Here is a 25,099-nt window from a genome sequence, read left to right on the forward strand (position 1 = left end):
AACAAACGCTCGTTGCCTTTAGCGCCCAAACAAAATTGGTCTATGGCAGTTGTTTCCTTGAAATTAGGAAGAAAGGTAGAAAGATATAAAGTAGTCCGTTCGAACATTTTTCTCCGCGTCAAGTAGGCGCAGAGCATTTCATAGTGACAAAAACTAGTTCATACAATCTGGAAGCGTCAAGTCCACGAGAACTCCACTTGCACGTTGGGGAATTCAGAACGCTCGACACAAACTAGGTATTCTAAGGAACACAGAACTGCTAGCGATTCTACATTAAGTTAATGAATGAAGGTTAATGGTGAGAAATCCTTTAATGCGCTTGACCCTACATTTGTATTGCAGAACAGATTTTGACAGCAAAAATATGAGTGACTCCAGCGAGAAAACAATCAGTGAGTACGAAAAGGATGCTTTTGAGGAAGAACCGATTGAAGAATATGTCGAAGAAGAGGGACTTTTGATCGCAAGTGATAACATGTCAGAGGTATGTAAAATGCATCCCATTGCCTTGAGCGTCGTAATAAACATTGGGTGTTCGAATATAATTTCGTAACGGACTTTTAGTTTCGTATCTGTGAATGCAATGTAAACTTGCAGAAGTTTTGTAAATGTTTGGCCTGTCGTTAACTGACTTCCCCTCTCTCTTTTTTTGGTTGCTATCCTGACCTTCCTTATGATGGAACATTTTGTTACATTACCACCGCTCCTTTTACAATGGGTGCAGCTATATATACGCAGATAAAAGCAGACGTGGTATCTCAGGTGCCAAGTGCATAAGTCTGGTATCTCCGGTGCCAGGTGTATTTATTTGAGAAAATATTATTTCAATTATTTATTCCCAGACTACCAAAAAATAGGTGTTAAAATCGCTCCCAAACCCTATTGAAAACTGCGGACAACTCACTATGTTCTAAATGGCCGAGGAAAATTAAAGTGTCTAGGAGTTAAACTAGTAGTGAAAGCGGTTTAAAAGGTTTCCCCTATTACTTTTGAATGAATTATAAACCCACTAAAGGCAGAAGAGAAGAGGATGAGAATCAGATTAATACTCATATTTCATTATTCATTCAATCATTCATTCATTATTCGTTCAATAACTTGCAAATTTCTTAAAAAAATTGTTTAAACCCTGCTTGCCCACAAACAGGTGCGAAGTGCTTTTCTTTATAAACGACAGCAAATCCTCACGTCCATATGATGGCCACTAGGCATTCTTCCCTAATGGAAAACTGCCAACTGATAGGGATGAAGAGAGTCTCCGGATCTTTGACTACCGACGTGAATATCGACCGCATGCCAACAAGCGGGTATCATGAATTCCCGATAAAGACTTTACCCACCGGATCAGCTACGAATTTCGCAGGTTAATCCTGCAAATAAGTAACCGCGGACAAACAGAATTGTTCCATTTGTGTTCGATTTCCTGTATCCATTTTTGTTTTTGTGGGAGTAAATCCTCTTAGAAAAACGTAATCTGGGAGAAATAAATTGATGCGCCTATAGGCAAATTGCAGCGACCTTACTCTGTATTTCAGCAACTTCCCTTATAATAGCTTCCTTACCTTCGCGGGTCACCATGGAACATTGCAATATTGTGACTCTATTGTAAAGCTGACTGCTTTCCCAATATTCGTGGGAAGAGATTGGAAACAATAACTTAAATTCTAATAATGGGACCTGAGAGATACGTAGATAGTACCCAATAAGTTGAGAGCTGCTCGATAACATCAGAGCGGCTCTTCGCATTTGGATGTTCTGGCGGTTATGCCAACAACCAAAAGGACCGAAAAACCTAGGCGTCGTATGGTTTGGACGAACCAGCTCAATGAATTTATCGTCCGCGGTTATTAACGTGACGCGGATTTTTAACGGAATCCGTGAAGATACAGACACCGACTACATGTTGCGCTCATAACCCGATTTCCGGAACTAAGTCACGCTAGATTTCGGGCTAAAAAAGCTGTTGACAGGATTTCTGTTGGTTTTTGGCTAGCAAAATTACTGCGGCAGAGGTCCACAGCTTAATCTGCATTGCAGCCGCCACAGTTATTGTTGTCTCCACAATCAACTTCCTGGAGTGAATTACAAAGCTATTGTCCCGGGGGTTTCGACTCACCAAAAGAGTCAAAAAGGTCAGTAGGATATTGGCCGCTTGTGTAAGCACATCTTAAAAATCTGTCACCAAGAGTGCATACAGTGGCGGAAAAAATGTGCTTAATGTTTTTAAAGAAGTTTTCCCTTAAAAAACGCATGTATTTTTAATCTTTATATTATATATTATATGATTTTGTAGCATATGGAATATAAAATTAGATATGTGCTTTCGATTTTTGAAAAAAGTGTGTTAAAGCATTTTCATTATTGCCATTTTCGTTAAGTTTTTGGTCGGAAAAAAACGAGCTCAAAATAGTTTTTGGTCCATTTATTGGGAAAAAACGTGCTCAAAGTAATTTTCTCAGTTTATTATTGACTTATTATGTTGTCCGAAAACAATTGCCCTAGTAGTGGCTAAGGAACTCAGCATCTCGCGATTGCGTAATACGAACCCCGTTGCAAGAAAAAGGGGTAGCGGACATCCCAGAAAATCAACTTAGACCTAAGACCGTCTGCATGTCCATATTGTGTAGAAAGATCCGTTTAAAATTCATGTCTCAGATAAGGACGACAACTCATGAAAGTTAATCACGGCAGGTTTGGCTCAAATTATTTTGCGGTAGACAATGAAATTTGTTTTTTATGATTTATTTATGTTATATGTTGCCCTGATTATAACATTACATTGTCATAGGTCTAGGCATGCAAAACCAAATGCTTTCCCATCCTTTCGATTGCTTTCCTCGGTTTCCCAGTAATAACTACACAACAATTGTTTTCTAACACAATAAGTCAAAAATAAACAAAGAAAATTACTTTGAACACCTTTTTTCTAATAAAATAAATTGGAAAAATTATTTTGAGCTTTTTTTCCGCCCGAAAAAAATGACGAAAATAGCAATAATAAAAATAGTTACACGATGACAACTTCGTTCAAGATATGCTACAAAAGCATATAAAATATATAATATATAAATTAAAAATAATTATAATAATAATCGTCGGCGCAACAATTCAATTGGATCAGGTCCTTGAAGTGTGTTAGAGCACTTTATTCAAGGCCGTAACGATATACCACAGGATTACAGTACCCTGTAGGAGGCAATGTGGTCTGCATTGCGCTCGCCCGAGATTATTACTCCGGTACTCATTCATAGCTGAGTCAACTGGTATCTGACGTCAAATCACGATACAAATTCCACTGCCAACAGGGGAGATTTGAACCGCGACCTTCCGCACGACAGCCTTGTGCACTAACCGCTCAGCTATTCGGACACAAAATTAAAAATACATTCTTTTTTTACCGGAAAACATCTCGAAAACCTTTGATCGCGTTTTTCCTTCGTCACTTTAGATTTATTACAAATATCGTTGAAAACTAACTTCTCCTGGTGCTGAAGCAGAAACTTTACTCGCATCCAAGGATATCAAAAACGATTTCAGCGAAGGACATACGACACTTTTTTTTACAAAATCAGGATTTTACAAAAATCTCAAAACCTTGGTCGGGAAAGTAACGGAATCAGGCAGAAAACTGGTGGAAAAGTATTTGAAGCGAAACCAGCCGTTGCAATCTAGAAGCTGCGTGAATTCCACATCTTATGCGTTCATGCGAAGCCTTCCCCGAAATGACCATTCCTGATATTGGAATAGTCCAAGAAAAGGCAGGTAATTGGAAGGCGCCAGGAGTTAATAAGATTCACAACTTCGAGCGAAAGCGGCTCAAGAACACTTACCGAGTGTTGCCACATCACTTTAATTAGATGATTGCCGATCCGAGAATAGTTCCACCGCTTCTCCCTTCAGCTCTCTGAGCGAACATCATAAATTGATAGCTAAGGAGCAAAAGAGAGGCTATAAAGAACAGTTTAAAATCGATACAGTAGCTGCAAAGCAGGCTGCCCATCAAAAACGAAATATCTCGACAACCTTCATTCATGTTATTATACATCAGATTTCGACTCCATATTACATTTGTTGTTACTAGAAGTATCGCGCTTGTACAAAATCAGCCAGAATATAGTTTTGTTTCTAAAAACAATGATGAAGAATTGGAGCATGTACCAAGGTGACTTTCTCTTGTTTGACTTTGAATTTGTTATCCCAATGTTTTGCATTAACCAACTGCGGGTTTCAAATGGAACATGGGCGGGATTACTCCGGCTATTTACGAAAAGCTGCCTTCCTTTCCACTTCTGCTATAGTCCGAAACGTGCTATCCGTCATTAGTTTGACCCAGGTTTATCCTCACTTGAGTTGCAAACGCAGAGCTGCATGCGACCAGGCACGTGTCATGGGTTGCGGATAATGACATGACCCACCGGGTCAGTTACGAATATCGCAAGTTAATCTTGTAAATAAGTAGCCGCGGACAAGTAGAACGTTCCCTTTGTGTTTGTCCTCCCTTACCGATTCTTCCCTTTCAGGGGGAGTAAACTTCCTTAACAAATCCGTAATCCGGGGTGAAGGGATCGACGCGCCTATCGGATGAATTGTAGTGACGTTACACTGTATTTCAGCGGCTCCCCTCCAAATACCTTCCCTACCTTTGGTGGTAACCATGGGGCATTGCAACATTGGGGCTCTGTTGCAGGGTTGACTTCTTCCCCAATACTCGTGGGAATAAAATTGGGGAAAACAATTTAAATTCTCTTAATGGGACCTCAGGGACACGAAGACAGTACCCAACACGGTTAAGGGTCGTTCAACAACATCAGAGCGGCTCTTCGCCCCTGGATGTTTTGGCGGTTATGCCGTCAACCACCAGGAACGGGAGACCTAGGCGTCGTATGGTTTGGACGAACCAACTCAACGAATTTATCGTCCGCGCCTATTACCGTGTCATGGATTTGGAACGGAATCCATCAGGGTACAGACATCGACTACATGACGCGTTCATAACCCGATTTCCGGAGCTAAGTCATGTTCCGGAACAGAACGTCGTCAACCAGTACCGGGTGATCGTGAATAACAACCGAGTTGCCTTACCAACTAGGCAACAAATCTTCCAAGAGGTTTCACTTGAGCTCGGGCTGGAGTCATCAAATTACCGGACTAGTCAAAGGAGTAACACAAGTACTCCACCTGTAAGGCACTCCATGAATCCAGTAGTCAGGAGAAGCTTAGTTACTGGGGATGTCGACCCAATTTATAATGAGGCTTTGACCGCATTCCAGGTCGCATTCACAGAGTATGCTGAGATTCTCCCAGACGCTAGGCCAAAGATCCCAAAACTGAAGTTTACTTCGGCAACTACTAACATCATTGCTGCCGTTGACAGAATTTTGGCTGATCCTTTGGCTAGCGAGATTACTGTTATAGAGGTTCACAGCCTGATCTACGTTGCAGCTGCCACGGTTATTCGTCTCCATAACCAACACCTTAGAGCGAATAACAGAAGTATGCGCAGAAGGACTTTAATGTTCTGGGTGTTTCGACGCAAGCACTCCTTGGAAATCCATCACCAAGAGTGCACAGATGCGTTGCGAACATCATTGGAAACTACCATTTGTCCAATGATATGCCAATCGAAGAAATCCTCGAGGTGCTGAAGCAGAAACTTGCGGTATGCTCCAATCGTATCCGTAGGTATCAGAAAAGCTATCAGCGAAGGACAGACAACACCTTGTTCTTCCAGAACCAACGGGGATTCTACAAAAATCTCACCAGCTCAGATAGGGAAAGTAACCTCGATCTGGATCAGGCAGAAGACTTCTGGAGAAGTGTTTGGAGCGAATCCAGCTATTGCAATTTAGAAGCAGCGTGGCTCCCACACCTTATGCGTTCATGCGAGGCCCTCCCCGAAATGACCATGTCGGACGTAACTCAAGTCGACGTTGAAGCAGCCCTTGACAAGGCAGGTAACTGGAAGGCGCCAGGAGTTGACAAGATTCACAACTTCTGGCTAAAGCGGTTCAAGAGCACTCACAGGATATTGGCAAATCAATTTAATCAGATGATTGCCGATCCTGATTTAGTTCCACCATTTTTCACCAAGGGGATAACTTTCCTCATCCCCAAGGAACAGGGTGTCTCTTGCCCTTCAAAATGTCGACCAATTACTTGTCTTCCCACCATCTACAAGGTCTTCACTTCAGTTCTGTGCGCAAACATCTCAAAACATCTTGATGTTCATAAATTGATAGCTGAGGAGCAAAAAGGATGCGCAAAAGGCTCCCGAGACTGCAAAGAACAACTTATAATCGATACGGTAGCTGTAAAGCAGGCTGTCCACCAAAAACGAAAAATCTCGACAGCCTACATCGATTATAAATCAGCCTTTGACTCCATATCACATTCGTGGTTACTACAAGTGTTACGCTTGTATAAAATCAACCCGAATGTCCTTCTTCTTCTGAGAACAGTAATGAAGAATTGGAGCACGAAGCTATCGGTATCCTCACAAACATCAGGAGAGATACCAATCAGGCGTGGCATTTACCAAGGCGACTCTCTAAGCCCACTGTGGTTTTGTTTGGCTTTGAATCCGCTATCCCATCTTTTGCATGAAAGCAAATACGGGTTCCAAGTCAAGCATGGCATATTGTCGAAATGTACATTAAGCCATTTAATGTACATTGACGACATCAAATTGTATGCCGAAGACGAGAACCAACTTCGCTCCCTGCTGGGCATCATCATCCAGTTCAGCAGGGATATCGGCATGCAGTTGGGTTTGGAGAAATGTCGCATAAAAACAATTGTTCGGGGAAAATACACCGACAACGAAGGATACAGCCAAAATAACATCCGAATTGAGGGCATGGATTCGGACGACGTCTACAAATACCTCGGCATATTGCAAGCAACAACACCTGCTGTGGCAATAATGAAATCTAAGTTGCTGGGGGAATTTGAACGGTGTCTGGATCTTGTCCTTAAAACTGAGCTGCACGGGGAAAAATAAAATCATGGCAATCAACACCTTCGCCATTCCCGTCCTTCTATACACTTTCGGTGTGATACAGTGGATTAATACTGATTTAGAAGCTGTCAATAGATGGGTAAGGGTAGTTCTTGCAAACAACAACATGCATAATAGAGCTGCCGAAAAATTGAGGATCACTATCCCACGTCATCAGGAAGGAAGGGGGGTACTTGATTTAAAAACGTTGCGCTACAATCAACTGCATACTTTTCGTGAGTTTTTCTATGAGAAACAATCCTCTAGCCAAATACATCAGGCTACCGTCATGGCAGATAATAAATTATCTCCTTTGAACTTGAGAAGCAGAGAATGGGATCCCATGTCGAATGTTACTTCAGTCCAACAGAAGATCGACATGTGGAAAGAGAAACCCATTCACGGAAGTCATATCAAAAACTTGTTGTTGTCAGGCATTGACATCGAAGCCTCCAACAAATGGTTGACAAATGGTGTACTTTTCTATGAGACCGAAGCATTCCTAACTTCAATTCAGGATGCTTCGCTCCCAACAAAAAATTATAAACGGTACATTCTTCACGACTCCTCCTCTTCGTGTGAAGAGGAGACCATCCAGCACATAACATCTGCGTGCAGGATGTTGAGCGGTACCGAGTACACCAATCGTCATAACTCCGTCAGCCAGATTCTCCATCAAAACCTTGCGTTGAAGTATAACTTAGTGGCACCCTACCATCCTTACTATAAGTATACTCCGCAGAGAATCTTGGAAAATGATCGGGTCAAACTACTGTGGGATCACACTATTGCCGCCGACCACAGTGTTAATCATAACAGACCCGATCTAGTTCTGTTTCTGAAGGAAAAACGAGCGTGCTTTATAATCGATGTAGCCGTACCGTTGGACCGGAACACTGTTGAAAAACAGCACGAAAAAATCCAGAACTACGGCCCCTTGGCAGACGATATGAAGCAGACCTGGAGACTACAAAAGATCGAAGTAGTCCCAGTAGTAATTTCAGCGACGGGATTAGTCCCGCAGAACTTACATAAAGCGCTGAAAACGCTCGATCTTAGGGCTGGACTATACCTGGAGATGCAAAAAACGGTTATCCTTGCAACCTGTGCTATAGTCCGAAGAGTCCTGTTCGGTAACAATCTGACCTAATGGGTTTCAGTCTTGATCCGCACTGTCTTCGACATAAGATCCATGTCTCTGTAGTGTAGAACCTCCGCGTCATTGGCTGAAGTGTTTGCGACAATCGGGATGTAGTAATACATTTTCGCATGGTCGCACACACTTTGCGTTAGAACGCATCATCGCTGTGATGCGGGCCTTTGGATGTTGCCTTCAGCCCATCCTTAGGTTGGTCGCCCCTCGGTCCGGTTGGGCGGGAAGAGGGTCCGTGGGCTTTTTTAACTATATTGAGACAGTTCAGATCAGTCGAGTGCCGGATCGAGAAATTTTAGGAGAACGCCCTTTATAGCATGATTATGATTATCATGATTCTTCTTCTTTTTCCTTCAGTCTTTGTCCCGTTCACAAGAGGGGTCAGCTCGTCGCCATTTAGCTCTATCGAATGCCTGATCTGGGTGCTATCTCGAGGCTTTTAAATCCCCATTCAGCGCACCAAGCCACCGTTGTTTAGACCTGCCTTTTGGTCGTTTACCATCGACTTCGATGTTCAGACCAATCTTGGCAAGTGAATTCTCGTTAGCACGAATTCCATGACCATACCATCGAAGACGCCTCTCTCACAATTTTTCCACGATCGGTGCAACCCCATAACAATCGCGGATATCCTTATTTCGGATGTGATCAAAACGTGTCATGCACTAGTCCAACGTAATATCTTCGTCTCCATTACCGTAAGACGCTGTTGATTGTCTTTTATAGTCGGCCAACACTCAGAACCATAGAGAGCGATATAAATTTTAAATTTGGGACGTTCGCTGATACTTCGATCACAAAGAAAACCAGTTGTGGAACGCCACTTCATCCAGGTTGCGTTAATGCGTGAAAAAATTTCATAACGCAATTCTCCATTGGCTGATAGCGTTGACCCAAGGTATTTAAATCGCTCAGTTCTGAGCAGATCACTGCCACTGACAGTGATTATGCCTGTTTCATGGAGATCGATTGTCAAAAATTCAGTTTTGTTTAAATTCAATCTGAGACTGTGTTCCATGAGGCGATCATTCTTGTTATCAGATGCTAGGAAAACATCATCTGCATAAAGCAGTGTGTAGGGCGCTGGTTTTGATACACCCGCCATACTTCGAACTTTACTTTTCGGATCGTGGTAGAGCAATTGAATCCAGCGCACGAGTTCTTCTGGTACTAAGTGTTGTCGCGAATACGGTTGCCAAGAATGCGTTCAAAAATCTTCATGGTATGGGAAAGTATCGGATCGGACAGTAATTTGAACATTCTGCTGGACTACCTTTCTTTTTCCATATTGGAGCAGTGGTACTTACTTGCCAGTCCGATGGTCTTATTCCTTTCTGAAGAACCCGATTAAAGACTTCACTGAGCCACAGTGTCGTGAGACTTAATCCTACGGTCCTCACACGGTCAGACACGGATTGATTTTGTGACCACAATCAGAGCCCCGCTGAGACAAGCAACAACGGTACCAGTCTATACCAAGTGCATGGCTTAGCATTCATACTGGTGGATGCAAGAATTACCTAAATCTCTACCGAACTATGGAGTACGGTACCCGTGTACGCAACACCACGTCGAGGCCCGAAGGTCTCTTCTCGCTTGGGCACAACCACAACCACCATGAAACTCCCACTAGGGGGGGGGGGGGCAACCGCAAATAACCGAGCTGTCCTCACATACAGCAGGAGTTCACCCGAAGTATGTGAGTCCAGGGGCAAGGGGGGGTAAGGTTTCGTGACCAATTTGCCACTTCAGATGAGTCCCCATGCAGACTCGGGTCTGATCGCCCTAATTAGGTCTTTGGAGCATTCGCCTACTGAATCACGGCCGGCAAACCAAAGTAATTACAGCGTCTCCCGGTGCCACCACTATGGAGGTTCTCCTCGGCCACTTGGCTTTGGTTTGGCCGATAGGGTTGCCGCCCCATCTTCCTCGCCGCCACCTCTGAGCACCAGTTGCGCTGACAGGTGGAATTAGTCCAATTGTCGGCAATGATTGTGGAAGTGGAGGATGAGCAAATTCTTCAGTTGAAATCTGCTCGAAGTATTCTCGCCATCTATCCTTTGCGGCTCGACGGTTGGTAAGCAAAGTACCGTTCTTGTCATTAACGCAACAGAAGTGTTCGATATCCTATGTACGTTCGTTACGGCTTTTAGCAAATCGATACAGATCTCTCTCGCCATCCCGAGTGTCCAGTTTATCGTAAAGATTTTTGTAATGGTTTGCTCGGGTGATAGCGACTGCTTTCTTTGCTTCACGATTGGCATTCTTATAAATTTGCCAATTAGCAAGTGTTTTATCGTCGAGAAATTTGTGGTAGAGGCGTTTCTTTTCATGGGCCTTCATTTCAAAATCATCATTCCAAAGCCAAGTATGCCGATTGATGTACCGCTTATCCGACTTGGTCACCCCGAAGGTTGCAGAGGCCGCTTTGTAGATCGTGTCTTTCATTTGGTTCCATGATTCTTCCATATTCGTAATGGTCGGCAATCGTATGAGTGAGATCGTTTATTCTTTCTTTTCACCGAATCGCCACCATTTAATGCTCCGCGGGCCAGTGCGTTCCCCACGCTGTTTTATCGGTGGCTTAATTCGTATGGCAGCAATCAACAGCCGTTCTTGAGGTGCTATGGTCTCATAGGGAACGACTTTGCAATCAGTGACAGTGGTAAAATGTTGGCGTCTTATGAGAATATAGTCGATTTGCGTTTTACTGCTCCCATTATAAAATTTAGGAAGATGAGACAATCGTTTGATGAACCATGTATTCATAAGTACAAGGTCATGGGTGTCCGCAAAATCGATTATACGCTCGCCACCCTCATTGCACGCTCCGAACCCCTTTCCCCATGGCACCTGTTACCGTCTGCCTTTTCACCCACATGACTATTAAGGTCGCCGGCAATAATAATATAGTCGTTAGCAGGCATGTGACAAGTCTTTTCATCGAGAAGTTGCCAGAAGGCATCTTTCTCGGCATCAGGTCGACCTGTCTGTGGTGCGTACGCGATGAAGAAGTGAATAGTGCGATCAGCTGATATAATGGTAAGCTTCATCAGCCGATCATCAAATCGTTCGACTTCTTTAATGGCGGAAACCCTCTGAGATGGCAATGCCAACACCATATTGAGTGTGTGGGTTACCAAAATAGAGAAGTTTAAACCCATTTTTACCGCGTTCGCGTTCAATGTCGCAGTAAGAGCGCAGATATCAATGCGCCTTTTCCGAAGGGCTCTTGCGAGTTCCTCCGTCTTTCCAGTTAGGATACCAACGTATTTGTTTTGTTTGTTTTGTTCGGACTAACTTGCTTACGTACTGACACCATCCATGCATCAAGAACCCTTGCCCATTTCTCGACAGAACCGGAGCCCGTCCTGCCGCGTCGACTGAGGTGGACGCCCTAGCATTTCTCCGAGGCTTGTGACTCAATCCGATCATCATGTTTGTAACGACATTGTATGCATTTTCTTGGTCGGCCTGTCGCGCTACCTGTCACCAAGAGAGATCAGGTAGTTTTTAGCATAGTGGAATAACTCCAACTATACTCTATTTATCTCTTTCCCTGATCTCAGCACTAATTATAACTTGATATACTAGATGTCGATTAATAAACGACCCGACTCGACTCGGACCATATTCATAATCGAAAGAAGTGGGCAATTTACGGAATTTTACCGGACTTCTACATCAAGGCACAAAGTTATTTTCCTTATGGGTGCACCCTTTTTGCCCCTTCCTACCTACCGTCCGCTGAGCCGTTCTTCTGGCTCAGTGGCAGGTTGATCGAAAGTTGGCCAGTTCATTATTCCGCCAGTAGTTTGGCCTTTTGCTGAGAAATGGGCATAGACGCGTCACATTCTTTGGCGATGCATTGTGCTACATGGACAGCGCTTTCCGAAGAGGCGTTTGCTTTATTAGGTTGGTCTAACCACACTTTTATGAAGGTTTATTTTAAGCTCAGGATATTATCCTCATTTAACCTTCTCCCCATCTCCCAATCACCCCCTCACATACACACACACAGATGTCACAACAGACTCCCCACATCCAGCAATTCGCAAATCTAGTGCCATTCTCCAGTATCACCACCCATATCTTAATGCTCCATTCTAATCTTTTCCATCTAGCAAATTGCACCACACACCTCTTTTAGGAACGCTTGATGAGGTCCTTGAGGGACTAGTTAAATGTATACAGAATTCCTCTCGGAAAGGAACACTGCATTGGACATTGAGGTTTAAAACCTCATCTAACTCAACCCAAAAATAGCCTAGACGGCAAAAAACTTGGAAAGTTATTTCGCCCTCTTATTTCTATAGCTCCCTTACGCCCGAGCAATAATGGACAAGTCACGATCGCCTCTTCCCCCAACCATCAGCACATGTGACATCCACATCTCTCTTTTCTTTTCTGTTCCAACTCGACTACACCTTAGCAAAACTGAATAGGAAGAACCCCACACACCACAAATCCAAGATGGTTTTGCTCTCAGAACCCTCTTATCCTCACGAAAAAGACCAACCCTTTGTTTTTATAACAACTTCTCTTCACAAAAATAGAAGAATATCAGCCAGTTCACCGACCAGCAAGTGCGGCCATGAGATAAAGCCGGGTATAGAATCGCTCCAAGATTTTTTAAATTTTTTCAAATTTTTTTTAAAATCTTTTCATCTAAAGCTTTTCTTGGCCAGCCTAAAATCTTTCTCGTTCTAGAGCATGCTGGTGCTCTGGCCCGTAGTTCCACTCATAGCTCAAAGAAGACGGTCTGATAATAGCCATTAGTGTAGTCCTCGGTGCTGTACCAGGACATACCAACGGTTAGGGCTACTATACTAACTATATCTAGCTGCACAAAAGCATCCAGTAGATGGCGCCCCCTTGCATTTGCTTCTCTACTACTCCACTCAAGGGCCCAAGCATTGAAGCCACTGGCAATCAACCTTCAGACTGCGTTCTCCATCTCTCGACTGTGAACTGAGTGCTTGTGATTTTGCTTTCTTCCGAATTAATTTAATTTTATTCCGAATTATTTACTGATTGCATTTGATATTATCATTTACATTTTTCCATATTCGTTACTTTCCCCGTGGTATTAACTACTAGTGCAGCAAGCCTACCAGATTCACAATTTATGTATAACTCGTTGTGAGAGCGTCTGCCTTTCGGTCGCGGAGCCGTCGGTTCGAAGTTGTGGAAGTCCGCCCTGGACTTTTTTATTTTTATTTTTTCAAACAATCTCGCAGTGTGTAATTCCGTCATCCAAATTACTCTTTCCTGCCCCCTTCGGCGTGCTATTCCGTTTACATTTTCATTTTAATTGACACAACTTTTTGTCTGTGCATAATAGTTGACCTGCGATTTGCATATTTGTAGGCAATTATTTTATATTTTATTTTATTGAATAATGGCGTCACCCCCAATTTACGACATCCGATGCGCACAGTGTAACGAGCCTGAATCCGCGCGCTCTAAGTTCCTCGATTGCGACGGTTACTGCGGGAAATCTTACCACATCAAATGTCTAGGTATTCCTGCAGTATTCGTAGAGATTCGAGCAAAGTTCGCTAAAAACATATCTTATCGCTGCAACACTTGCCATGGCTCCACGCTGTCTGATGCAATACAGTTGCTCAATAAACAGTCCTCGACCTTGGCCGCCATTCAGCGCGCCGTTGAGACTTCCGCTTTGGTACCGAAGTCAAATGGATTCCCTCTACCGGCGGCTTCTACTGTATCTACTGTACCTCCAGCTGTGTCTACATCTCCTTCTGCCAAGGACGACCATACCAAGCCCCCCGATTCAGCCCAATCACTGAATTCCGCCGAAAACGTGAACCGCAACACTGGTGCAGTGCCAAAAATGCAGCGATCGACGTCGTCACCTGCATGTTCTCGACGGCTCAGGAATCCGTTAGACGAGACTGTGACTTCCGAAAAGGCACTTTCTACTGTGCATAACAATGTAGCCTCAACATCATCTCAGGAGTCTATGCACCAGGCCTCTCATTCTGTATTGAATTCGCCTGCAATGCCCTCCAACATCAGGGTTGCTTCCACTGGCTCTACACCCCTAATCCAGCGGCCCCCATGCGACGAGTTACGGTCCACCGAGCCTCCGATCCTGTCTCGCTCCATCGCGCCTACGAGGGGACAATATCCGCAGCCTCCTCAGCAAGTTTTGAATCGGAACACAGCCGCCCCACTTTCTGACATCGTTCCTGTCGCCAACGAAGCTCCGCTTCCCGCTACCGCCATATATCCTGGCACTTCAACCATCCATACCAGTGGCCCCAAGTTAAAGGTGGCGTCCCCACCTAAACAGCTCTTCATCTCCAGGCTAGCGTTCACAACGTCTACGGACGATGTTCTGGAGTATATACGAAGCAAAGTTGGTTTACTCTCTCCTCTGTCCTGCATTAAACTCACAAAAGACGACAACACCGACCGGGTCATTGTATCTTTCAAGGTTACTTATCCACACGAAGTTGATGTCCTTGGCAACCCGGCTATATAACTGGGTCCATGTTCACTGTCCGTCTGTTTTATCAGAACGTCAGGGGTTTAAGAACCAAGCTGGGGGCCTTCAATTTATCCGCGCTGGCTCAGCAACACCATGCCATCTGTACCTCCGAAACCTGGCTAGACGATGCCATATTATACTCCGAGCTCCCCGAAGGGTACTCCACTTTCCGTTATGACAGTGACCGGGATGCTTCTCGTAAGTCCACTGGCGGTGGAGTCTTAATTGCTATAAAAGATTCACTCCCCGCTGAACTCGTCTTCTCCTCCTCTGGCTTTCCTTTTGATTGCGTTGCTCTTCGTGTCTCCCCGCCCAACTTCTTCCCGTTCATTGTTTCTTGTGTATATGTCCCCTGTGCTAGCCCTTCTCACCTGTATGAAGAATTGTTTGACAGTTTGTCTGAACTCCTTACCGTCAGATTCCCTTCCCTCCCTTTCTTCCTTTGTGGAGATTTCAACCTCCCCATGCTCAACTGGCCTAATCATCCTAGTCTTCCAATTCCTTCCAACAACCTCTCCCATTCTTCCCTCCCACTTTCTTCCTTTATGTATACTTGCTCTGCCCTGAATTTCAATACCACCAAAAACTCCTTGGGCCGCACTCTCGATCTCTTCCTATCCAACCTCCCCGAGCGCCACCTCTCTTTATTTCCTGGCACATCCCCGTATGTAAAAACCGACGCTCACCATCCCGCGATTGAATTTGAAGCGGAGCTCCCTCGTTCAAAACCCAAAACCAAGCGTAAACCCAGTAAGTTCAACTTCCGAAAAGCCAATTTTGATGGTCTGAACGTGTGATCAAGCTCTTAACACCTTCTACAATATCCTCTCTGATCTCCTCTCCTGATATGTCCCTTCTTCCCCTCCCTGCCTACGTTCTTACCCAACTTGGTTCACAACGGAACTTCATATTAACATTCGCTTGAAACATACACTGCGGAAGAAGTTTCGGGCTTCTAAAAATGACGCCGACCTTGCTCACTTTAAAGCTATACGATCTACTGTGAAGTCAATGGTCAGAAAGGCGCGTAAAAGGTACCTATTGAGCGTCGAAGCCGCCCTTGCCCGCGGTAACTTAAAACCCTTTTAGTCTCACGCTCGCAACTCTCTAAATCCAACTCAATCTGTCCCTTCTTCTATCAGCTTCGCTGACTCCACTGCCAACTCCCCACAACAATCCTGCGACCTTCGCTGCACCTACTTCTCTTCAGTGTTTTCTCCCTCGAGCCCTTCACCCTCTACACCTTTCATAATCACAGACTCCTCCGAATCACTAGCCATTCCTCTCCTTACGCCTTCCTTGGTTGAGTTCCTCATTAGTAACCTTGACCCCAATGTCGGACCTGGCCCCGATGGGCTTCCTAATCTCTTCCTCCTTAACTGTAGAAAACACATTTCCCTCCCCCTGTGTATAATCTACAACAAAAGTCTAGACGAATGCTACTTTCCCCGTCTCTGGAAAGAGGCCCTTATCATTCCTATCCTCAAGAGTGGAGACCCTTCCCTTGCTGCGAACTACCGCCCCATTTTCCTTCTCTCCTCTTGCTCCAAAATCCTAGAAAGATACGTCAACGACTGCCACCGGGTGCGCTATTCCCTGAAACCCTCCCCATCATCCTTTTCCTATTCTCTCAGTGGTCAACCCCTTTCACTACTGACCTCCTTCAAAGACCTGGGTGTAATATTCGACGATAAACTTCGTTTCAATTCCCACTTCGTTGACATCATCAATAGAGCTTCCAAAATGTCTGGTTTTATCCTACGTCCCTCGTCCGACTTTACCTCAATCCAGCACACAATGCGGACATTTTTGATGTACCCTTCGCCGAGCTCGAGATTTACTTTCACTCTCCGATCCCGAGGTTTTGCCGGTCCTACAATGCCCTACAGCTTGGTTCCTTTGACTCTATGTCCCTCTCTAGCTTTGAGCGCAAAATATGCTATTTACTTGCTCCTCCCTCTGAGGACAATATGTAATAAGAAATTTGCTTTCTGTGTATTGTCCTCATTAAATAAATAAATAAACGTGAGACTGAGTGGGGCATACCATTTGTACCAGTACACGCCGCTTATTTTTCCCCCCACAAACCTCCACTGGTAATCGTAGTATGGCTGTTTGAGTATTGCCATAGGTTTTCGCAAATTCACAATAGACTCCTGCTCAAGTTCCTTTAAGCTGTACAAGGCAGTGCTCTCGTTTAGACGCCACTTCATCAAGATACTTGCACTATATATAGATTTCATATTTTTGGGCCCGTACTGTAACATTTTGAATACTTGTCTGCAAAAGCCATCAATTTTGACCAAACTGGATTTGTTCAGCTGAAAATGTTGGTGAGATTTTTTGCCTAAGTCTTTTAGGTCGCGGTTAGCTTTGAGCTGTTTCAATACCTCCGCGTAGCACAAATGCGTTGCTGGAGATCAGAATTTTCTCTGGACAAATTCGCACGTTTTCTTCCCCTAGATTTCGTCGATTCGATTGCCGAAGTTTGCACTTGGAGACCTGTTTTCTCCCATCCGTACTTTTAGGTCCATCTTTCGAAAATGTTAGTATGCCTTTTTGCCTCTTAGGCATCTGCTGATTTACCTGAGATCTATATCTTTTTCCTGCACTCTTTTGTTTAGTGGCCGGTTGATGACAATACAATTAGGTGTGACTTGGGTAGTCTTTCTTCGTTTTTTAAGGTTTTGTGTAAAACAAAACCTTATTAAAATCGATTCAATGTCTGTCTGTCTGTCTGTCTGTCTGTCTGTCTGTCACACGCATTTTTCTCCAAAACGGCTAAACCGATCCGAACGAAATTTGGTGGACAGATGGGAACTATGGATTCCCACGCATACAGCGAGTGGTATAAATTTAGGTGGAGTTTAAAGGGGGGCTCCCCATACATGCAAAAGGGGGATTCAAAAATTTTTTTCACCGGATATAGTTGTGTAGGGTATCAAATGAAAGGTCTCGATTTTTACTTTCCGAAACTGACATTAGTTTTGGCATAAATTGCAAAGTGCGTGAGTAAGGAGTCAAAATGTACGCATTTGAAGTGAGACAGGACTCATTTTCGGAAACTACCCAACCTAAAAATCCGAAAAAAATCGGGATGGTGCGCCTAGATGAAATCTAGGCCTCAAAATATGTCCTATTCCGATATCTGCTCAAATAAACTTACTAATAGTATATTACTACTTTTTAGAAATTTACTGAAAAACCCCCCTTAAATTCATCCTAAGACTTCCGAATTACCAGCATAGGGGACAATATTTTGTATATATTTGCTAAATTTCATGGAAATCAGGCAACTAACGCCAAAGTTATAGCAGTTCAAACTTAGCAATTTCACGCGAGTTTACTGTTTCCAAAGCCATGCAAATCAGATGCTGACGTCATAATTACCCGGAATAATTGACATTCGCGTGGAATATTAAAGTCACATTTATGAAGAATCTATTTATCTGCAGCCCTTTTTAAGGTTTTTTGTAAAACACTTATGTGAAATCTAATCTTCGAGAGATGTCCCATTCCGGTATCTGCTCAAAAAATTTACTAATAGTATATTATCAACTTTTAGAAATAGACTAAAAAACTCCCCTTAAGTTCATCCTAAGTGTACTAAATTTTGCACCGACATAGAGGACAGCCTCGTGCATACACATGCCAGGTTTCATGAAAATCCAACTATTAGTGGGAAAGTTATAGCAGTTCAAACTTATCAATTTCGTGCTAATTAACAGCATTCTAAGCCATACAAATAAGATGCTGACGTCATAATTAACGAGAATAATTGAAATTCGAGTGAAATATTAAAATTCCATTCAAGAAGAATCTAATTCTCCGTAGCCCTTTTTTATATTTGATGTTGGTTAAATTGTTTTCATTCGCTAATAATATTAACCTGAGGGCGTGAAGCGTATGAGGTTGACCATTATCAACACAGGGCTTTCCATCAAATGATTTATTTAAATCACTTTCCAGAAAATAGAGGGCAATGGAATTTTTAGCTATAATATATTACACGGAGCTGTTGTGCACTCGTCGCTCCTCACATCTTTTTCTTTTTCTTCAGCCTTCAGTTCGCAAGCGGGGTCGGCTCGTGATGATCGGTTTCGTCATTTTATTTTATCAAATGCCTGATCAGGATGTAATCGTGAGACCTTTAAATCCCCATCCAGCGTATCAAGCCACCATTGTTTAGGCCGGCTTTTTGGTTGCTTACCATTGCTTTCGATGTTCTGATCAATACTGGTTGTTGAATTCTCGTTAGCGTGAATTACGTGACCACCCCATCGAAAACGCCTCTCTTGCAGTTTTTCCACGATCGATGCAAACCCATATCGATCGCGGATATTCTCATTTCAGACGTAATCAAAACGTGTCACGCCACCAGTGCAATGCAACATCTTCGTCCCCATTACCGCAAGACGCCGTTCATTGTCCTTTATAGTCGGCCAACACTCAGAACTATAGAGAGCGGCAGACGGACGACATTGCAGTCAATTTTAGATTTGGGACGTGCGCTGATACGTCGATCACAAAGAACACCAGTTGGGGAATGCCACTTCATCCAGGTTGCATTAATGCGTGAAACAATTTCATTATGCAGTTCTCCACTGGCTGATAGCGTTGACTCGAGATTTTTAAATCGCTTAGTTCTGGGAATGGCAGTAACCTGCCCTTCGAGATGCTTAAATCGCTCAATTCTGGCAATGGCAGTAACCTGCCCAGAACTGAACGATTTCAATATCTCGGGTCAATGCTATAAGCCAATGGAGAACTACGTTATGCTCCTCACATAGGGAAGCACAAAACCTTTTATACCTGAAGCGTCAAGCTTCCGGTTTCCCGACTTGTATTACTGGTGTTCTCGGTAATGTGGTGCTTCGCTTGAACACTTCCTTCCCCAAATCTGTAACACTTGCAGCATGCGACGATGGCCAAGTTGTCCACGATCATGGCACTGTGTTCAAGCCACCGGTCTGGGGCTCCGAGCCCCTGCATCGTAAGTTTCCTCCTTTTCATAGTGCTTTTATGTTCTAGGTATCCTTCCCATGGTTATTTTAGTCCACCGACCAGAGATGAGGAAACACTTGCCCATCCATAGTCTGAAAATAAAGTGCCTGAACGCAAATTTACACGTCAATAGGTATGCCCTATCCGCCAACTGGGGTCGCGGCTGATGGGAGATCTGGCTACTCCCCACAAGATCTGTTAGTTCATCTGTCCGTCGATCTGTCTGTCTATCTCACTCATTTTTCTCGATTAGCAGTAGTTGAATTAAATGTTAAAGAGTTGATTACGTTAAGGAAGGTTCTCGGGAGCTACCCAACCGGAAAATTTGGAAAAATACGGTGTCCCATGCACATTCGCCACGATAACCTCTCAAATAATAGTATATTATTATATTATAAAAAATTACTGCACACCCCCTTAGTTTCATCTTGTAAAATTGCAGTAATATATGTTCTAATATAAAACATCATACCGGAAGGTTTGCTGGAAATCTTACTATACAAAGTTGCCTCCTTCGCGTTAAATTACTGCTCCCTAAGAGATAAATTGTCACGTCGAATTGAATATCAGGTATATTCAATGCAATGTATAAATGGGACCTCGTCCAGTCCAATATTCTTACATCAAAAATTAAATACGTAAAGCACTGAGCTTCCGATTTCCGGCTTGTTATTTTATAACTGCATAAATTACCAATCTATCAGCAATTACTAATTCATAGTCAAACTTTATCAATTCCAGTTAAAAGGCATGACTTCGCTTCCCATAATCTAAAATTGCCAGTAGCAACGCAACATCGCCAAATCGATTTGCTAAAACTGTCAGCATAAATGCATTAAACGACTTTATTTATTTTCAATAATAAATTAGCCTGAGGCTGGGACCTTTCATTTTTACGTTCCCAAGTGAATATGCGGTACCTCTTTCGCGACACAAAAACATAAAACCTTATTCAAATCGGTTCAATGTCAGTCTGTCTGTCTGTCTGTCTGTCACACCCGATTTACTCAGAAACGGCTGGACCAATTTTTACGAAATTTGGGGAGAACATGTGGTCTGTGCATCTCTTTACATGCAGTGAGTGGTACCATTTTGTATTGAATTTTAAGGAGGATTCCCCAATCATGCGAAAGGAGGCTGTAAATTTTCTTTTCACAGAACATGGTCATGTGGGATATGAAATGAAAGGGCTGGATTAATGCTTTTCGAAATTGGTCTTTTCTCTAATATTGGGCGAAACATAGGGGAGATAGGGCACAAAATGCGTTCCCTAAAAAGGTGTCGTTCTCATATTCTGAAAAGATTGAAGGTAATCTAACTATTATTGACAAAATTATAGAAAGTAAAAATTTCGCATTTCAGGGAAATTTGTTGCACGCTGAGACATATATGACGTCATCATCATATAAAGTGAACTTATATGAACGGCAGGGTCCATGGGGACGTTTTAGTTTTCATTTTTTGTTTTTTTTTTTAGTTATTTGCACATTAGTGCCAATTACTCGAGGGAGACATGGGCGGGTAATAGCCAATATAATAGACATGTATGTACCGTGTTACCAGCGGTTTATAATTGCTTTTGTGCGCAGAGTAAAGTGGAAATACGTGCAGATGTATTAGATCAGTTTATCAATGTGGCAATAGACAAGGTTTGTTGTTGTTGATGATATGTATATACATGTGTGTATCTTAGAGTTTGGAAAAATATTGCGGAATGTTTTATATTCTAAGCTACATATGTACGAATGGAAAATCGCACATAAAAAGTTTCTCAAATAAGATGAACACAAAATCTTTATACCCGAAATGCCCAGCTTCCGCTATCTCAACTTGTTTTAATATTGACTTTGGTTAACCATATAGCCTTCAGGATGGAAACCTGTAACTGGGTTTTTCCAGACGTTCACAATTTGATTATCGAAGGAAGGACCCTTTCTACTGTGTTTGTGTGCTAGGGAAGCATAATATATATTCAATTAAAATACAAAAGGTTTCATGTTTGAGATTGTTGGTGCGAAGTAGAAATTTATGAAAATTCGCCAAATGCTTCTGTATCTTTATTATAATCAATATATCCCTTTTCAATCACTACATCCAATGCTTTTTGAACCACTTCCCACGCAGGAACTTTTTTTTAGATCCGCCCAATAAAATATCTCTAATTCTTTAATAAAAAAAACAGTTCACTCTTCCAAATATTCACGACTTGTTTTATAAAATTCTGCAACTCTACTTGTAATAAACTCTTCGTCAATACCACTGTTTTCCAATATCACAATTAAACTACGCACGGTAAATGGCAGAAACTGATTTGTCTGTTTTTGAGCCAAATTATCTTTTAGTTGACGAAAGAAATTAAAGAAGGCACAATTCTGATGTCGGGTCTTCAAAAAGGTTTGTTAAAATTTAGGGACGTCAAGAAGGAGTTCTTTAATGGTTGACACCTAGTTTTGCTATAGCCCAGCACTCCTGATATTTTGTTTCAATTTCGGTGCTTCAGAACTTCAAATCGAACCATGTATGTATATATTTGCAAACTGCAAAATATACACATGTAAATATTAACCTCATAAATACAGCTCATGCACCGATCGTTATGGGGTTGTACCAATCGTGGAAAAGTTGCGAAAAATATGGTCACGCAATTCGTGCTAACGACAATTCACTTGCCAAGATTGGTCTAAACATTGAAGTTGAAGGTAAACGACCAAAAGGCAGACCGAAACAACGGGGGCTTGATACGCTTGATGGGGATTTAAAAGCCTCGAGATTGCACCCAGATCAGGCATTCGATAGAGCCAAATGGCGAAACCGATCACGACGAGCCGACCCCGCTTGTGCAGGGGACAGAGGCTGAAGAAAAAGAAGAAGATGCAAGACCGTAACGGTACACTACAGTACACTGTAGGAGGCAATATGTTCAGGATTGCGCTCGCCCGAGATTATTACTCTGGTTTGACTCAGGTACTCATTCACAGCTGAGTCGACTGGTATCCGGCGTCAAATCACAATAAAAATCCCACTACCACCAGTGAGATTTGAAGATTTGAACCGCGACCTTCCGTATGACGGCCTTTTGCTCTAACCACTCAACTATCCGGACATATAAATGATCCAAAAACTTAAAATAAAATGTTTCTTTGCAACCCCCCCCACTCAGCTCACTTTGTTGTGGTATTGACGAATTGATATATTTGAGAATGCACGAAATTCACAACAAATGGCAAATTTTCACCCTCTATAACTTATTTAATAATGGTTGTTGGTTTTCTTCAAATTTGACAAAATTGTGTTTTATGTCGTCCCTTATGCAAATGCAATTTTGCAATTCTAACATGAACTTAAGGGGGGTTTCCGGAAAAATTTCTAAAATATGCCAATATACTATTATTAACTTTATTTATGAAGATAGCGGAACAGGATGTATTTTGAGGCCCAGATTTTGTTTAGATACACCACTGTGATTTTTTTCAGGTTTTTCAGTTGAATGGGTTCTGAGAAAGAGACTGTTGCACTTTTTGTGGGTCATACTTTGAGCCCCCACTCCCCTACGTTTCACCCGATATCAAATATGGGTCCAGTTTCGAAAAATACTAATTGGGCCCTTTGATTTAGATTTCAGAAGAACCTGATATTGGAAGCGTAGACGACTTCAAGGGAAGCATTGAGGACCTAACGGCTTCAACAGCAGATATGCAGATCTCTAGTAACACCCCAAGTGATTTTAATTCTGACGATCACGCTCTACATTTAGATTTTATCCGGGCGTCAACACCGAAGCTAGCTCAAAGTGGCAAAAAGTAAGAATCATCCTGTAAACTATATATACTGAATTATCAATTACCTTATTTTATTCGAAGAACTAAAAATGGGACACGTTACAACTTCAGCTTTAGCAACGATCGAATGCGTGAAATCGAGAGACATAATCGTATACTTTTACAAAAAATTCTCTCGAAAGGCCAAAGTTGTATACCATCGACTAATCAGCGTTACAAATTAAATGTAAGTAGAAGCCGCCAATTTATTCAGCTGTATTTAAAGCGTCCACTGTGGTTGATTATACTGATTTAATATTTCTGCTCCTCAGACCCCAGCACCACCGCCACCACGATTATCGAGTGCGGCAATTAATCGGAAGAAACAACAACGCCAAATCGATTTAGATAACCAAATTCTAAAATGCAAAATAGAGCAAATCGCTGCAAGACGACCTAGGAAGCAGCTCAGTTAACTTACTAACTTCTGTGTGATATTTATTTGTGAGTAAATTGTATTTTATAGTAAACTAAATAAACGGATTTCTACTTTTCTATGGCAATTGCCTTTTAACACTGCTTTGTAATATCCGTGGTTTCGCATTTCGTTTCTGTGAAGCACTATTCCTTTTCCTTTTTTTAAAATTCCTAAATCCCCCTCCGATTCCACAATACACAAAAAACAATAACGTATTTTAAATATTCATTTATAAATTTTTCACCCTTTATTCTATAAATTTATAAACACCAAAATTATCATTATCATTGCGTCCGGACAGCTGAGTGGTTAAAGCCAAGGCTGTCGTACGGAAGGTCGCGGTTCAAATCTCACTGGTGGCATTTGTATCGTGATTCGACGTCTGATACCAGTCGACTCAGCTGTGAATGAGTATTTGAGTCCAATCACGGTAATAATCTCGGGCGAGCGCAATGTTAACCACATTGCCTCCTATATAGGGTCCTGTAATGCTGTGGTATACGGTTATAGTCTTGAATGAAGTTCTTTAACACACTTCGAGGCCTCGATTCGATTGGATTTTTGCGACAACGATTATTATTATTATTTTCCGAGTTATCACAATCTCCACAGATGCCTCGACATTTTACCTAATGTAAGCACTAAGCGCCAAGCATTTAGGCTCGGACGGTCCTACCTACTTAAAAGATAAAGAGGCGCTGGTGATGGTGGCCGGTGGTAGGCCAGTGATCTCTCGAGAATTCCCGGCAAAATCGAGCACGTATCCAGAATTGTATAGTTCTGCATGATTTGAATCAAACTGTGTGAGAGTCCCAGGACATCAAGGGAATCCGTGAGGGATTTAGATACAATACCTGGAGCTGGCAATACTATGGGAACTACAACCGCCCGCTCGAGATGCCAAATTTCTTTGATTTCCCGAGCAGTGGCTCATAGTTCACCTTCTTCTGCACGTATTTCTGTTCAATGATGCTATTATGGGCGATAGCCTAGCAGCAATAATATACGCGGAGCAAGCCGTCTTGTCAACTAACAGAACTTCAGGCTTGTTGTGTGCAATGTGGCGATCAGTTGGAACTTGCCGGTCCCAATACACGCTCTAAACAGAGCTATCAAATACTGCTTGCGACTCATATCGGTAAACCGGATATGTTCCCGTGATCAGCCTATGCTTGTATGCAAGGTGTTGATG

General features: G+C 42.7%; 1 protein-coding gene across 3 annotated transcripts; it reads left to right on the forward strand.

The window, feature by feature from the left end:
- The first annotated feature begins 69 nt into the window (after window positions 1-69).
- LOC119651408 (protein hemingway) lies at window positions 70-23,988 on the forward strand. Of its 3 annotated transcripts, none has more exons than XM_038054998.1 (5): window positions 70-291; window positions 348-484; window positions 23,287-23,471; window positions 23,532-23,676; window positions 23,762-23,988. In XM_038054998.1, the coding sequence occupies exons 1-5, from the start codon at window positions 282-284 to the stop codon at window positions 23,903-23,905; spliced, it is 621 nt and encodes a 206-aa protein (XP_037910926.1). In that variant the 5' UTR covers window positions 70-281; the 3' UTR covers window positions 23,906-23,988. The 3 variants fall into 3 exon arrangements, with proteins under 3 accessions (XP_037910926.1, XP_037910928.1, XP_037910927.1); XM_038055000.1 differs by having other exon boundaries at window positions 70-236; window positions 343-484; XM_038054999.1 differs by having other exon boundaries at window positions 73-291; window positions 343-484.
- The last annotated feature ends 1,111 nt before the right edge of the window (window positions 23,989-25,099 follow it).

The sequence above is a fragment of the Hermetia illucens genome, chromosome 3 (genome assembly GCF_905115235.1).
Source record: "Hermetia illucens chromosome 3, iHerIll2.2.curated.20191125, whole genome shotgun sequence".
NCBI lineage: Eukaryota > Metazoa > Arthropoda > Insecta > Diptera > Stratiomyidae > Hermetia > Hermetia illucens.

Coding starts and splice junctions, on each gene's coding strand:
- LOC119651408 (XM_038054998.1), top strand. Junction 23,472..23,531: donor CTAGCTCAAAGTGGCAAAAA/GTAAGAATCATC, acceptor TTTTATTCGAAG/AACTAAAAATGGGACACGTT. Junction 23,677..23,761: donor ATCAGCGTTACAAATTAAAT/GTAAGTAGAAGC, acceptor TCTGCTCCTCAG/ACCCCAGCACCACCGCCACC.